The sequence below is a fragment of the Priapulus caudatus genome, unplaced genomic scaffold (genome assembly GCF_000485595.1).
Source record: "Priapulus caudatus unplaced genomic scaffold, Priapulus_caudatus-5.0.1 Scaffold280, whole genome shotgun sequence".
Taxonomy (NCBI): Eukaryota; Metazoa; Priapulida; class Priapulimorpha; order Priapulimorphida; family Priapulidae; genus Priapulus; species Priapulus caudatus.
This window is the reverse complement of record NW_014577341.1, coordinates 295,908-312,058: the sequence shown is the minus strand read 5'-3', so window position 1 is coordinate 312,058 and position 16,151 is coordinate 295,908. Positions and strand designations below refer to the sequence as shown.

Below are 16,151 nucleotides of genomic sequence, written 5' to 3'. Positions count from 1 at the left end.
CAATTAACAAGTATTTTTAACAAAAAATCTACTATTATAAAGGGGCTAGCAAGAAATTGCCCTTACCTTCTGAAATGTGCAACTAGAGTGCTACATACCTTCATCAGCTTTCGTGAGCGGTAGAGGCCACACGCCGGCCAATGCAGCAAGAACGACAGGTAACTGTGATGAATGGCAGTCCAGCAGATCACAGTAAAACACAGTCGCCCTCTGGTGGTCAGCAATCAGTCGACAGAGCCCGACGTATGTGCGGCTAAGCAATGAACAGCACAAATATAATTCATTAATAAATATGATATTTATTTTGTCATAAGCAATGCAGCAAATAGGTGATCTATTGCACTACACCCCCGATACCATCGTTAAATGTATTTAATGGCAACTCGTATGTAAATGTACACACCAGAGAGATGGGATGACTTGTGCTGCTACAGTTTTAGAATTGAATATTGATGTTAGCAGAGACTTGAAGAACTGTTCAGCGATGCCAACCTGTAAAACACAATATTGTTGCTGTAAACAATAAGCCTACATAGTTATTAATAGCTATTAAAAAAAGCCATTATAAACCAGTGAATACTATTGGAAATGGTTATCAAATGCTGGCATTATGCTGCCACTAGAAATTTTATAAATTAGCTGAAATGATGCCAAAATAAACTAGTACTATGTAATGAGGCCTCAGGATCAAGTTTTGTTATATATGTTTCCAATTAAGTGAAATTTGGTTCAGGTACTTTGTACCTTATTATGTGATATCTTCAACTACTAAATACCATCCATTACTATGTATGTACCACTCTCCTATATAATGTTCAGTGGACACATTAGATTGTGTCAGCATACACCACTTAACATACCTCTATATGTTTACATAGTAACTTTTACATTTAGGATCAACTGGCTCAAAATTTCCATACCGTCTTTGTTTTTCGATTTAAAATCCAAATTAGATGTGTTGCTTTAAACTCAGCATCACTCAGGACAGGGCTTGCTGGTAGTGAATCCTTCTGACAAAGTAAAACTAGGTGTGGCATAATGTCAACATGGTTCCTCAAAAGACCCTGCAATAATGATAAAACATAATCATTTGCATAATGATCACTCCTCAAACAAAAATAACCTCCAATTTACGTCATAACCATAAATGATGATTTGATTTAGATCATGGTCAGAAACAATTTTGCATGATAAATCTTCACAGTTAGTCTCTGTATGTATTTATACGTAAACATTTCTTTATTGAACAAACGTGATCATAAAGGGGGGCTTATGTTGGGCTTGCGAGCCGACTCGACTGGAAGCAACAGGCTGCAATTCACTGCGACTGCAGTGCTTAGGTTGGTTGACTGCGACGGGACTGCCTGCGACTGGCTGCCACTAGTTGCTCGGAATAGAACAGTGTGCAACTGGACGCAACTAGTCGCTGCCGATCGCTTCCAGTTGCTCGAAATCCAGTTGCTTCTAGTCGAGTTGGCTCGCAAGCCCGACATAAGCCCCTCTTTACAGATCACCATTTAAGTAACACTTATGAACCCTAGTATTAATTAGTATTATAATTATTATAATTATTTAATATTAACCCTAGTACAGTATTAATTCAATGCTGTGTGATCACAACTAATAGTTCAACTCACAGCTATAAGCTTCTGAACAAGCAACTGAGGGTTAGTAAACATCTCAGATGTGACGAGTCGCTTCGCTTGACACTCCATACTCTCAATGGTTGGCTGTGCATTTCTGAACAGAAAGTTGATACTCTTCTCTAGAACTGGGGCAATGCAGATTAAGGAAACTAAATAGCAATTACACACAAACATGTACACGCCCCACGCACGCATGCACATATATAATATGAGAAATTCTATAGGTTCTATTATTCTATAAACTATTAGGTTCCTTGTTATATGTAATACAAGAAATCTATATAATAATTACACTAATACATTACTATATAATAACTTTACTATTATAGATATATTCCAAGTCTTAAATATGAGATCTTAGGCCAATTTAAATGTGCGTTAATTTGAATAGGTTCAAATGAAACTTCAATCAATTTAATCAGAGGGTAATGACAACTCGTAAAACAGATAACAACTTTATAAATGATAAATAATAGAAATCTATGCTTTTCAAAGGCATGAAAAACAAAACAAAAAGGATACATTTGTTCTTTACTTTGCTTCTCACTGGAGGTTCAGTTTCCTCGGTCATCAAATGGTCTAAGCTAGGTCGTTTGCTGGCTCTATCACAGACATCAGATGAATTACTGCTCCGCTTTCTCGTCTGCTCGGGCCAACCGGCTCCAAGACGTTGTTGCTCACCAGATGGCGTCACTGAATTATCATCATCTTGCACATTTGTTGAATCAGTAGCACAATATTCCACATGCGTTTGTTCTGCGATGCTCAATTCCTGCTGTTGATGTGCAATGGGTTTTAGCAAGGGTAGCTTAGAGTTACTGATAGCTGAGGTGCTTGGTGATTCACAAGCTTTAGCTACGAATGTTTCATTAACATGAGATGTACGTTCTTGTCTCGGAGGAGTCGATTCCTTCGCAGGCCCTTGCAGTTTTTCACTATCCTCAGAATCCACTGTCGCACATATGACTCTATTACGTTGCGATTTCTTCTTCGACGACTCACCTCTCCCTTTGCTCTGCACAAGCTCCTCATACGAGTTTTCTGCATGGCAGAAGACGTCGACCGTTAGAGGTCTGATGGGATCTATTCCAGAGCCAAAAGTTCGAGATGCGCATTCGCTTCCGCCTCCAACGCCTTGCAGTCCCGATTTCGGTACGTGGGCGCATCTCTTACGCGGCACTTTGGGACCCACATCACTGTAGTTAGTGAGCTGAGGGCTAACGGACGGCTGCTGCTGCTGCACGGACTTTCTCGCATCACTCGCAGCGCGGTTCGTTCGCTCGACGCGCGATTCCGCGCCGCGTCGCGCGGGCGACAGGTAATCGCAGGCGAGCAGCAGTCCCGCCGGCTCTCCAACATGGCCGCCGCCCTGCGGCACCGGCGGCTCTCCAAAATGGCCAGCACCTCGCTGCATGGGTGGCTCTCCAACATGGCTGCCTATACGCAACACCGACGGCTCTCCAACATGGCTGCCACCACGCAGCACCGGCAGCTCTCCAACATGGCACCACCCGCAGCATGGGTGGCTTGCTCCCGAACATGGCCACCCACGCCGCGTACGGCGGCTCTGCCAACATGGCCCCACGTTGCCAGCACCGCGGCTTCTCCACATGGCCAACCCCGGGCCGCGGCTCTCCAATGGGCGCCACCGCGGCTCTTTGCGACAACCATGGCGCCACGCCAGCAAGCATAACCGCCGGCTCTTAACTGACGCCCCGCCGCTGGCATGGGCAGCTCTCCACCATGGCCAGCCCGGCCCCCCACCAGCGCCCCCGGCTTTCCACGCTAGCCCCACCCCTTCGCCCGCACTTCTCTCGCGCGGCCCGCCCTCCGCCGAAGCCCCGCTCGCCCCGACAGAACTCCCCCTGCCATCTCCCCCCCGGCCGGCGACCCTCCCGACCCCCTCCTGCAGCCAGCGTTTCTGCGCCGCCGCCGCCGCTGCCGCGCAGTCGCCGAAAAACGCGCTCGTCTTCTTGAAGGCGGACGGCGACGGCTCCTCCTCATCTGTGATCGGCGGGCTGAGCAGCGAAGCGCCCGTCGGCGAGCGCACGTCACGCCGGAACGCGTCGCTGAGGAGCGAGCGTCTGCCCGCGCAGCAGTGCAGCGGGGGAGGCGCCGCCGCCGGCTGCGGACGCACAGGCAGCGCGGTCGCCGGCGCCGCCGTCCCGAACACACACGGCGACTTCTGATTGGCCGCCGCGACCGCCTGCAGCGGGGAAACGAGCGGACGCAGACGAGTCCCCGGCAGCGGCGACACGGCGACGGTCGGTGGCGTGAGCGTCGGCGACGGTGGCGGTGGCGCCCCCTCATGCCGGATCGGCGTTGGCGGGAGCGGTGAGACAGGGCTGAGAAGTTCGTACAGCGGCGACATCGAGAGCGGACTCAGCGCCGACTCGACGGGCGAGTCGCGCATCGGCGACAGTGGCTCCCCCGGTGGGCCCATCGGCGACGACGAAAACGCCGACACCGGCGGCGATATCGACAAGGAGCCGTCGGAGCGCGACAGAGGCGTCACCGATCGCAGTCCGCTGGTCTCCGGAGCCCTTACTTCGGTGAAGGCGTTTGCCGTGGGAACAGTTGGGGCAGGTAAGACGAGTCTTTGCGAGACACTCGGTGGTTCGTTTGGAGCGTGGCGAGCCGCTGCAATGGCGGGGATGGCCATTGCTGTTTTGCAGGGAACGCCTTGTTGCTGTCGATGTTGTTGCTGTTGCTGTTGCTGCTGTTGTTGTTGTTGTTTTTGTTGTTGTTGTTGTTGTTGTTGTTGTTGTTGTTGTTGTTGTTGACTACTTGCATTTTGTTTGCAATTTGTACCATCCTTTTGTTCAATTGCAGGCCTTTCCTCTTCTTTTTGTTTTTCTCGCACTGACGAAATATCTTTGTCCGCATCACCATTCTCAAACTCTCCTCTGTTTAATATCTTCGGCACCGGCTCGTTTTCCGGAGCGCTCTTACTGGGTTTTTCCTTCTTGCTCTTAGATTTCACTAGAGGTTTATCAGCTTCAGACTCGGAGGACAACGATTTGGACATGGCACGCGTTGTTATCCGTGGAGACAAATACGGAGGAGAGTCATGTTGCCCACTATTTGTTCTAGAATGCCGTTTGCTCAGAGGGCTCCTGTTTGTGCTCCCAATTTTCTCTGTTGAATTAACAGAATCAGTTTCGCTTTTCCCCACCTCATCTCTCTGCTCGCCGCGAGATGGCAGCACTGTCACATTATGAGTATTCTTGCCTCTGCCTGACACTTTACCGTCTATACCATCGTCCACCAAACGTCTAATACTAGCCATTCTTGTAGTAGCCATAGTGTCTTCTGTTTGTATCACAGTCTCAGCAGCCACTTCTGCTTTAAGACCATCTCCCTGGTCACTTTTTTTGCTATTTTTGGAGCGCTTTCCATTTCTATTTGGCATAGCAGACCCCTGTTTATCGGTAATAATCTTTCCAGCTGAGCGAGTGATCCGCATTGGAGATTTAACAGCTGTGGCAGCAGATGACATGCTTGCTCGGGTTATCCGTCTAGTGGGTGAAGATAACACATCACTCAGCACACCACCTACAGACTGTGGCCTTTGTTCTACGGCTGAATTCTTGGCATTCGTCTCCATTTCAGTTGTAGAAGAGTCCTGCATAACCACGGCCATTTTTATCGGAGCAACATTTCGTAGACATGCTTGTGACCTCGTGTTTCTCTTTGGCAAGTCTGCAGGTTTGGTGACCGTGGCCTGTGGTTGTGCGGCGTCCGTTTTTGTGCTAGATAGTTCAACCGCTTCGTTAATCTCAGAAATGGGGGTATCACACGGGTCCGAGGATTTTTTAATATCGGGAGGAATTTCGTGAGCAGGTGTAGATTCATCACCGTCCTCTGCGGCTGCATTGCTCTCATTGGCTGTACTTCCTTCACGACCGGTGACCGTGAATCCATAGCTGACGTATCTTCTTGTCCGTTTACGTCGTGCGACATCGGCTAGGAGCGTTTCAGTGTCCGCGACAAACACACTTGTGTCCGACTTTTCCTCTGTCGTTTCATCCGTGCAAGAAGATTCGCCAGTCTGGTGCTCCTCAGAAGCTTTGTCGTGAGTGTGGTTTCCTGCTTCTGCACCAACGTCTGCTCTCGCTTCTCTCTTTCTCCTCCTAGTAGGTACACCAACGTCCATGCATTGTACCGGAGAGACAACTGACCCAGGCACAGAAGACCCAGAGACAGAAGGGGATCGAGTCCTCACCTCGGATTCTCTCACAGGAAGCTTTCTTCCCCCCTCCTCCTCGTCTTCCTCCTCGTCCCCCTCCTCCTCCTCCTCCTCCTCCTCCTCAGCAGCAGCGATGCTTCCCTTGTCACCGTGTTCCTGTGTTTCCTTGTTCCCTTGGCTCGTTGCCAACTTCCGTCCGGGAGACGCGTCTCTAGGTGTCGACCCGGGAGCATCCCGTGCACGGTTGAGACGTGCGCAACGTTTTCTGCTTGTGGGCAGCAGCAAGGCGCCGTCCTCGGGTAGACGTCCCCCTCCGCTCGCCGGAGACGTGATGAGGGCAGCGATCGCTTTCGCCCGAGAGCGCGTCATCCTCTCATGTAGCAGGTTGGCCTCGCTCTCAGAGACGTTGGTTTCGCTTGCCGAGACGTTGGCCTCACTCTTTGAGACATTAGCTTCGCTATTTGAGACGCTGGCCTCGCTATTTGAGACGTTGGCCTCGCTCTTTGAGATGGTGGCTTCGTTCTTTGAGACATTGGCATTGCTCTTTGAGACGTTGGCCTCGCTCTTTGAGACGTTGGCCTCGCTCTTTGAGACATTGCCCTCGCTCTTTGAGACATTGACCTCGCTCTTTGAGACGTTGGCCTCGCTCTTTGAGACATTGCCCTCGCTCTTTGAGACATTGGCCTCGCTCTTTGAGACATTGGCCTCGCTCTTCGAGACATTGGCCTCGCTCTTCGAGACATTGGCCTCGCTCTTCGAGACATTGGCCTCGCTCTTCGAGATATTGGCCTCGCTCTTCGAGACACTGGCCTCACTCTCCGAGATGCTGGCTCGCTCTCGACTTCTAGTGATGACTGCCGGTCCTACGCTCGACGCCTTCGTAACCGCGGATCGTCTTGCCGGAGAACGAAGTGTCTCTTCTCTGTCGCTGCTGCCAGCGTCCTCTACCGTCATGGCGGCAGCAGCAGTGCAAGTACGCCGTGAGTGTCTCGGTCTGTTGTCGGAGAGGTTATCGGTGCTCCCAAACGGTAGTTTTGGCAAACGTGGTGACGACGTGGCAGTCGTCCTATAAATGTCATTCGTTGTGGTCCTGACAACCTCATTCGTTGAGCTCCTGGGAGCTTTGATCATTGCAGACGAACCTATCTCGTTATTTTCCCCCCGACTAACGTCGTTCGCCGCATCATTGCCTACTTTCTTCATCGCCCTTCTGCTACTCGTCTCCTCTTCCAGACTCCTGCCTACTGCCCTCTTGCTAATTTTATCTCCTGGGCTCTCGCTATCGCCACTCTCTGCATTCACACAAAGCTCCTCCTTCGCCGGTCTACAATCGGCATCTTTTGGTCTACGACTAACCTCACTTTTTGTGATTTCACCCAGGTGGTTGTTGCTCTCTGACAGCTGAGAGTGTTGTGCCTGCACAACATCTTGGCTGTTGACGGTTTCAACAAGACCGCTTCCTCGAGGAAGGCTAAGCGTCGTACTACGGCTCGCCGCTGACGCAGTCACAGCGAACTCAAGCTCACTAAAAGGAAGCACGTGCTCATTCCTGCTGGTTTTCGCCTCCGATTTTGAAGCAGCAGCTGAGCTGGGTTGAGTTATTTCATCATCCTCGTTTGACATTCCTCGCTTGGTTTTTTCCATATCACTACCAGGAGCGTTTATTTTTTCTTTGCTGTTAGACGTACTATGTGGTTTCGTTTCCTGAATCAGTACCCCAAACGTGGGCACGTTATCCTCTCCAACGTTATTAGTTACAGATGGTGTGTCATCTAACCAAGCTTCTAGTGAGCTCGGCTGTCTGTTCTGTGTGCTAAGAAAGAGCAATTGTTCCATATCACTCGCAAGTTCGCCTTGCCTATCGTTAAGCACTTCATCGCTAACCACAGGTGCAGAATAACCCTCGGCGGTTTGCCTGTCCAATATTGGTTTCTGAACGACGTTCTCAACAGATGTCCGACTCTGCACATCGGCAGTGCCTGCGTCGCTCTCAGCTTCCTGGGAATCCACAGCATCCTCTGCAATGCATTTCTCATTGCCGTGCAAAGCCACTCCAGCATCCTCATCTTCTGTGACACAGCGCTGTAGCAAAAAAGCAGATGACAACATTATTTCATCAACAAATTTATTTCATCAAGTCCTCGAAATTGATATGTGATACGCAAAATATTTTTTATCGGATTATGACAGAACCTTGAAAGCAAGATTGCATTCTAAACCTAAAGTATTCCACATGCAAATAGTTCAAACTATTTGCCAGCTTGAAGTACAACACACTGAACCTCAAGATAAGCGTAATATTAAGTACAGCCAGTTTGCGAATCAACCTCTTATTATATATTTATATTATTTTTAAATTATATATATTATTCATATTTTTTTGTTTGTATGTTTGTTCGGTTACTTTATTTTATACTGGACTCAAGGGTTTTAAATCCACATGAGTAGAAACCCACTCCAGGAATCTGGCTCGGTCCAGTTTTTTTGGCAGTTCTTATTGCACAATTTATTTGAAGCAGATTTTTACGACTGTATGCCCTTACTAACATCAACCCGTGACGGGAAGTTATATATATATATACATATATTATTTATTTATATTATATATATATTATAATTTTTAATTGCAAAGGAGGATATCGTGACCCTACTTTAGGTCAACCTACTTTAGGAATAGGTGATGGCGGCAGTGGCGAAATTGGACAGTACAGGTCACATCTGAATAGATTGAAGGAGAACCCTAGCATCTCATCCTCATTCGTGTCTGCCTCCTTGGTGTCTGCCTCCTTGGCGTCTGCCTCCATGGCATCTGCCTCCTTGATGTCCGCCTCTTTGTTTGCGTTCTTCTTAATTGCCTTCCCCTGCTTTTTCCCCCGCTCCAGCTGTTGCTCCTGATGATGCTGCTGCTGCCGATGACGCTTTCCAAGGGTTGCCACAGAAACCCCGGGCATGTTCTGCTGCTGCTGCTGCTGCTGCTGCTGCTGCTGCTGTTCAAGGTCAACATTGTGAACTCCGGGCATGTCCTGTTCCAGTAGCAGGCTCTGCAGTCTGTCTGCATCTTCTGAATGAAACATGATCACTGGACTCATTAACACAGTGCATCATCCATCATGCACAACACTTCTGTGGGTCCTAGTTCTAGATGCGGGTTTATGCTATATTTTGCTATATTATGCCAAGGGAGTGATTATGAAACTAGTGTAGTAGCTAGTAGCTAGTAGCTGGTAGTAGGGTAACAGCTGCTAACTAGAAATTCACAGAATCTTAATCAATTGCACTGGGATTTGATGGTAATGCCCAATAAGGTGACACTATACTACCACAATAATGACGTAAAAATTATTATTATTATTATTATCAATATTATTATTATTCTATTCATAAGAAAAGACCATAGACAAAAAAGCAACTCACCGTCACTGGTATGCTCATCATGTGAGCTTGCACGAACTCCTATATTCTCTCTAATGCCATGCTGTCCTAATAGTGACAACGCTTTTCCCTGCCACCTCTATAGACGAATAAACGAAAACAATATGGATTTGAATGCATAAACAAAAGCCACAGTCACAACTCAGATGATGTACATGCATATGCAGGCATTTGCAAATACGACCCACGTATACAGGCAGTAAATTAATTGCTTTACCTCACATTGATGCCCTGAACAACACTACGATCAGGTATGCATGCATTTTTTAAACACGTTTAACCTTGCTGCCCATACCTTGGCAGAGAACATGAGTATACTCATGTATGGGCAGTGGCTTTGCATGAGGTCGATAGATGCTGCTATGTATATAGATGTGGCTAACAACGCATTACCTCATGCCACCTGCTCATCGACTGCCATCTAGTTGTAAAGGTTCTCGTAAGAGAAACGTTTCCCCACGCAGCCCTGCATGGCCGACATTGATTTTCATCTATCGATTGCCGGACAATAAAGATTCGACACTCAAAATTGGCTGCATTTACCATTAAAGTGATACACGCAAATTCTCAACATGCATACATCGAGATGGTGCCTAATTTGTGTGCTGCAACCAGAGTCCGCTGGAAATAACACACACCTGAGCTGTACACCGTGACTAGGCCTGTTTCGTGGCGTACATTACCAGCAACCATAGAAATATATAAACACACTAATAGAGTCTAAACTAGTATATTATTTCTATGCAAGCAACCTACAAACACTATATGTCCAGCTGCCTTTCCTCCTTCAGACTTTTTTTTCTTGATTAAAACTAGTCAACTAGTAAGTCTGAAGAGCAGCCATCCAGGCGCCTAACTCAACATACTAAAAGCTATTTTTTAATTGCTTAGCACATATGTCTGCTTATCACAAACAACGTTAGAGCGAGCAGCAGCACGCGATCATTATTTGAGTCGGCGCACGAGGAAAAGTTCTCATCTTCAGCGGTTTATTATCATGTGCACAAAATGCAGCCCTGCCCAGAATGTCATTAAATCTTTGGGTTTCGAGTCTTTGTTTACTGGATGAATGCTACGTAGATTGCAAATGGAAATCAATGATCTTTACTACTTTACGTCTCACGTTATTGAGCTAGTAGTAATATTTTTAAGATTTAATATAGACTACAACCCGACTACAGAGGTGCTAAATGAGGAACACGATACAACATTTAGGATAACGATAAGGGGTTCACATGCATGAGAACATGGGTATGTGAGTGATCATATACGCATGTTCGATTTAATGTTGTTGCTCAATGGTTACTCTATAGGTTTTAGAAATTAACTAAACATTGCCTGAACATCCCTCACACTCAACCCACTGCTTTAGATTTATGGACAGTCTACAGTATATTCAGAAAATTGAAATTTACCTCCAATCTTTTTATTTTTCTTTGTAACTTGGCATTTTCTTTGGACTTCTCACACAAACCTTTTTTCTTTATTTCCATCTCATCTGTAAGCATGGAATGCACAAATTATGAAATGTATTTAAATCTAAAGTACGTATTAAATGTTAACATATTAACATGATAATATGCAACTGCTTATTTTTCTAGTAACTTGAATTGTTCTGTCAATATCATTTCATCAACATAAGAGATTATAGTGAGTATTCATTAACATTCGTGATAGAGAACTAAGGTACAGAATGTGTTTCAAAATACCTAATAGTGCATGTAAACCAATAACATAACACCCAAAATACCTATCAATAATGTACCAATAGCACCAATAGAGCATATCTAGCCTAGTCCAAAGTTCCATCCACGTTACTTGATAAGGTTTCTATACAACTTTATGCGACTGGCTAGCAACGAAGCTACAAACGAAATTCTGCTGAAGATACAGAAACCTGCACGAGTAAGCAACTCAGGATCAGTGTGTTGACTATGAGTGAGAGTTGCTGGCCTCTGCTTGTTGCTGGCCTCAGTCTGCTCATATGGACAGGTAACACCACCCCGACCACAGCAGGAACACCAGCCCGCAACCAGCATGTGGGGACCGACAGGGGTGCTAGCAGAGGTCACGCCATCACATCACACCAGAATGAGACAACGCGCACTACGTTAGACACTGCGTTGAAGGTGGAAACTTTATTCGAAGCACCCCAACAGCGGGCGTCATCGTCATCACGCGACGTTACTAGAACAGCCGACACAGACGGCCGGACGTCGCGGCGATTCCATCATGACGCGGATGTGACGCACAATGTCGACGTCGCAACATCAATGACGGAGCTGCACGCAGCTTGTGACCCGGTGTTTGTTGACATCGACCCCGACCTCGTACAGCAAATGGAAGGTGCATCGGCGAGCTTTCGTTGCCTCGTGCTATGCGAAGATGCCTCGACGATAGAGCCGATCGTGCCCGTTTACTGGATTCTGCCCGGCTGTGACGCATGGTACAACGGCAGCGACCCCACCGTGACCTTGAACGCGACCACCGGTGACCTCTACATCGGTCGCCTCGAGAGACGGCACGCGGGAGTGTACACGTGCACCGCTGAGTCCGCGAACGTGACAGCCATGGCAACGCTCAAGGTGCTCTGGGTGCCCGACTACCTCAAGGAGCTGGGATTCATGCTCGTTCTCATCGCCGTACTGGCCATTCTAACAGCGCTGATAGCTTATTACATCCACGCGCGGGATAGCAAGGTATTGAAGCAGGTACTGAGTGCAATGCCGCCAGAAGTAGACATGTGACCGTCACGTCAGTCAGCGTCACGTCATAGCCGTACTGGCCATTCTAACAGCACTGCTAGCTGCCTACGTCCACGCACAGGAGGACATCAGGTACTGAGCGGAACGCCGCCAGAACTGTCAGTAGACATGTCTGCATCACGTCAGGGTTCGTAGTCAGGCGGGATGCTTCAGTGGAGAGACAAGCAGCTATCCTTATATTTCTGGTCGAGTTCACACGAGAAACATATTCACGAGCAAACATATTCCTCGACAAGATAAAACACGGTGAACCACAAATGGCTGTTTTACGTGTATTTAGAGCAACTGGAAATGTTGAACTGCGTTATAGCTAAGATGCCTATTCCATAAAAACCTATTTCTGCTCATTTTCATTGCAATTCACATAGGTTTAGTACCAAATAACAGTAGCATAATATCAGGAGTACATACATTTTTGTGCAAAGTACGGCTGTGTTCATGCAGTCGTCATAGTATTACTGCTTGTAAGAATATAAACGTCTCTAACATACTTACAACATAACAAAACTCTAACATAGAACTAGTTTATGGTCCCGGGCGCTTCAATGCGTTCTGACATTATTACCGTTCTTATGCACGTATTACAATATAATCTCCTGCTCCTGATATAACTATATCTGTTTTTTTTAAATTATAATGCATTGTGCATTATAGGATAACTATGCTACACTGTGGAAGCAGTAACTTACTTCGTGTGTGAATGCGTGCATGCGTGCGTGCGTGCGTGCGTGTGGGCGTGCGTGCGTGCGTGTGCATGTGTGCGTGTGTGCGAGTGTGTCACGACGGAATAAATGGCTAATAATATGGCATAATGGCACAACTCAGGTATTTTTTTCAACATATTAGTAACAATTGCACTTATAACGCAGACGCCTGAATTACAATGACTTTTGTGACACAACGATTTTAACACGGGTTGCAAATATTAGCATCACCATCACTAGTGGGCAGCAAACACGCACAATTAAATCACCAAACACATACATCACGCCAGAATAAGCTGTTTACCTCGAGTCTACAGCCACTAATAAATACGTTGTCACTATATATAGACGTACTCTGCTCGTAGATTATTATCTTACAAAACCACGATATGTTTATTTACACGCGGGAAAATTAAGCATGCATGTCATTACTTTAGCTGGGCGAGGATCTGTCTTGCGCATACAGCTAAGATGAGACTTGTCATGTTGCTAATGCACATCTCTGTTCAGCGTCTGATAAATCTCAATGCGACAGCATGCATGGTAGGACCACCAATATCTTATAACAGTTATATGAAGTAATAAAGCAAAACCGTCTAATGAAAGAACGGGTAGTGTTGGCAGCTGCAGTAATTAATTTCACAACGATTCAGCAACAGGTGTATAAAGAACTCGCTCAGCTGGCTTCTGACTTCAACTGAAATGTCAGACATGGTCGCAAGTGGTCTACTCCGTCACATACATCATATACGATTATTTATCTGTTTACATTTGTATTATCAATCCGAGAAACTTGGTTAGTTTTGCACAATATTATTATAAGAATTAATTATATTTATTGTGAATAAAATGTCTGATTTTAAACACATACGCATGAGATGCAAGCGGGTTAATAACCTAATATAGCATTGTTCGCTAATAAACATTCCGAGAACTCCGCCACTGTGCACATGTAAGCATATACGCAACATTTCATTTATCAGAAGAGATTGCAGGCTAGCGTGAGGTCTATTGTAATGGCAGCGTATTATATGCGGAGTAACTCCAAGAAGCAGTAATACATCAAAAGGCGTGATCGATTGACGTATTGACGTTGGTCTCGCAGCCTGTCATGCCATACGCTAGCTAGTCCTGCCCTCCGCGAGGCATACCATGGGCAGCCACCCACCCACCACGACAACTGTTTTTGCCCACCCTAAAGAAAGCTGACCGGACATGCAGGCAATATATGTTCAGGAGTGTCATAATATTCCGGAGTGTCATCTATATTATGACACTCCTGCTAAGTGCATTCATGGCTTACTTTTTAGGTGAGACAGTGCGGCCCGATTCCGTCTGTCCCTGAAAAAACAATATTGATGATTTAGCACGCAATCATAATAGTGGTGTAACAACCGGACAGCTGCCTGTGTGTTAGCCACAGCAAGACTTTCTTTGTATTGTGCAGCGAGCTTTCACCTGATGTAGGTTTAGCAGGAGTGTATGATAATATAGTGTCAAAGGTGTAATAGTCTATTGTCTACTCTTGTCTACTATACCATTGTCTCATTATACTCGGTGTATAATGTAGTACGTATATTAATATAGTATATAGTATATATATATATATAGTCTATATTATACACTCCTGGGTTTAGCACATTGTTGTGGGTGGGTTTCAGAGTGAGAAATCATTCTTCTCGTGGATGCGATACCGTCGCAGTAGTCCAATCGCACATGTATTCCCCCTGCACCAGCCCGACCAGGCTCTACGGCTGTTTCACGTAGTAGGAGTAGTGCCACGTAGTAAAAAGCGAGAATGAAGGTAACTTGTGGCTAACCGGCCTGCACGCGCTTTCTGCAGAGTTGTTACGTATAGGTGCAACAAAACGTCCAAGGAGACCTCCAGGGATGGAGATTTCTAGCGAGGGAGATTTCTAGCGAGGGAGATTTCTAGCGAGGGAGATTTCTAGCGAGGGAGATTTCTAGCGAAGGGCGGGGTACTTCTTTTCTTAATTCACGCGCATGGTTTTGACTTGTGGACTCTCACCCGATGAACTGCACACACACACACACACACGCACACGCACACGCACACGCGCACGCGCTCGCGCACGCGCACACGCACACGCACAGGCACACGCACACGCACACGCACACGCACACGCACACGCACACGCACCGCACACGCACACGCACACAGACACCACACACACACACAACACACCACAACAACACACACACACACAATTAGTATAATAAAATGTTAGCATTATTTAGGCGAGCCGCCAGTTCTGCAGGCCGCGCTGATGCTGATTTTGCCAATTACTGCATCATTAGAGACGCAATCTTCCACATAGAAGCCCAGTGCGGAGTTTTTGAAATTATTGAGGGAATTGATTTGTCGGCTGTGTGGCAATAAATAAACACACTGCGACCGAACTACTAGTGATGTATCATATGTAAAGCAGTGCTCATGTAAATTCGGTAGAGTGGCGCGCGCAGACTACAGCAGCTGACGCTCGAGCAAATTTTTGTATGGAGCCTCCCTCTCTCTCTCCCTCTTCTGCCCCTCTCCTCCCTCACGTCCCTCTCTCCCTCTCTCCCTCTTCTCCCTCTCTCTCTCTCTCTTCCCTTCTCTTCTCTCTCTCTCTCTCTCTCTCTCTTCTCTCTCTCTCCTCTCTCTCTCTCTCTCCTCTCTCTCTCTCTCTCTCTCTCTCTCTCTCTCTCTCTCTCTCTCTGCCACACACAAAAAGGCCTTCAAAACATATGGGAGAGACTTCAGATGCATTATGCAGTGCATGCGTCATCATGCAACAACTCGCGGTCACGATACGTTCATGCTGATGTCCCGGAATTTATCGAATCAAACGTCATTATCTGCCTAAATCAAAAGCTTTTTCCGAAAATACTCATTCGCGTTTCGTTCGTGTCTGCGAACTTGAAAGTATTCAGTTACACAATATGTTGCAGCCGTGCGGTGAATTTATCGACAAAGGGAAATCCACTGTCATGCAAAGGTAATTCATTTATATATCCTCCTATCCGCTACTGCTCATATCAGGCTCTTCCCGACGCAAAGTTAAAACCAGTAGGTATACCACACAGGTTATACCGTCAGGAGTGTATAGTGTAGAATCAGGAGTGAATAATAATAGATTATTATCTATTATTCTATTATTATTCATTCCCGATAGAAGTTCATATTAATAGTCTATATTATACACTCCTCATACCGCTGTGGTGAGAGAATGTTGTCGTACACTACACCCTAGCAGTCTACACCCTAGCAGTCTACACCCTAGCAGTCTCTAGCAGTCTACACCCTAGCAGTCTCTAGCAGTCTACACCCTAGCAGTCTCTAGCAGTCTACACCCTAGCAGTCTCTAGCAGTCTACACCCTAGCAGTCTCTAGCAGTCTACACCCTAGCAGTCT

At 46.6% G+C, this 16,151-nt stretch overlaps 1 protein-coding gene across 1 annotated transcript in view; it reads right to left on the bottom strand.

Moving 5' to 3' along the window:
* LOC106808475 overlaps positions 1 to 16,151 on the bottom strand; it is a gene marked incomplete at its 3' end in the record, with an annotated part of 36,689 nt that overhangs the window by 5,947 nt on the left and 14,591 nt on the right. Inside the window, exons 3-13 of the mRNA XM_014811210.1 lie at positions 14,040 to 14,077; positions 10,683 to 10,765; positions 9,250 to 9,346; positions 8,502 to 8,896; positions 5,962 to 7,917; positions 4,458 to 5,703; positions 2,169 to 4,286; positions 1,638 to 1,771; positions 921 to 1,064; positions 404 to 492; positions 99 to 253 (exon numbers count right to left, since the gene is read on the bottom strand). Coding sequence (XP_014666696.1) covers positions 99 to 253; positions 404 to 492; positions 921 to 1,064; positions 1,638 to 1,771; positions 2,169 to 4,286; positions 4,458 to 5,703; positions 5,962 to 7,917; positions 8,502 to 8,896; positions 9,250 to 9,346; positions 10,683 to 10,760 — 6,412 coding nt within the window. The remainder of the gene's footprint in view (positions 1 to 98; positions 254 to 403; positions 493 to 920; positions 1,065 to 1,637; positions 1,772 to 2,168; positions 4,287 to 4,457; positions 5,704 to 5,961; positions 7,918 to 8,501; positions 8,897 to 9,249; positions 9,347 to 10,682; positions 10,766 to 14,039; positions 14,078 to 16,151) is intronic.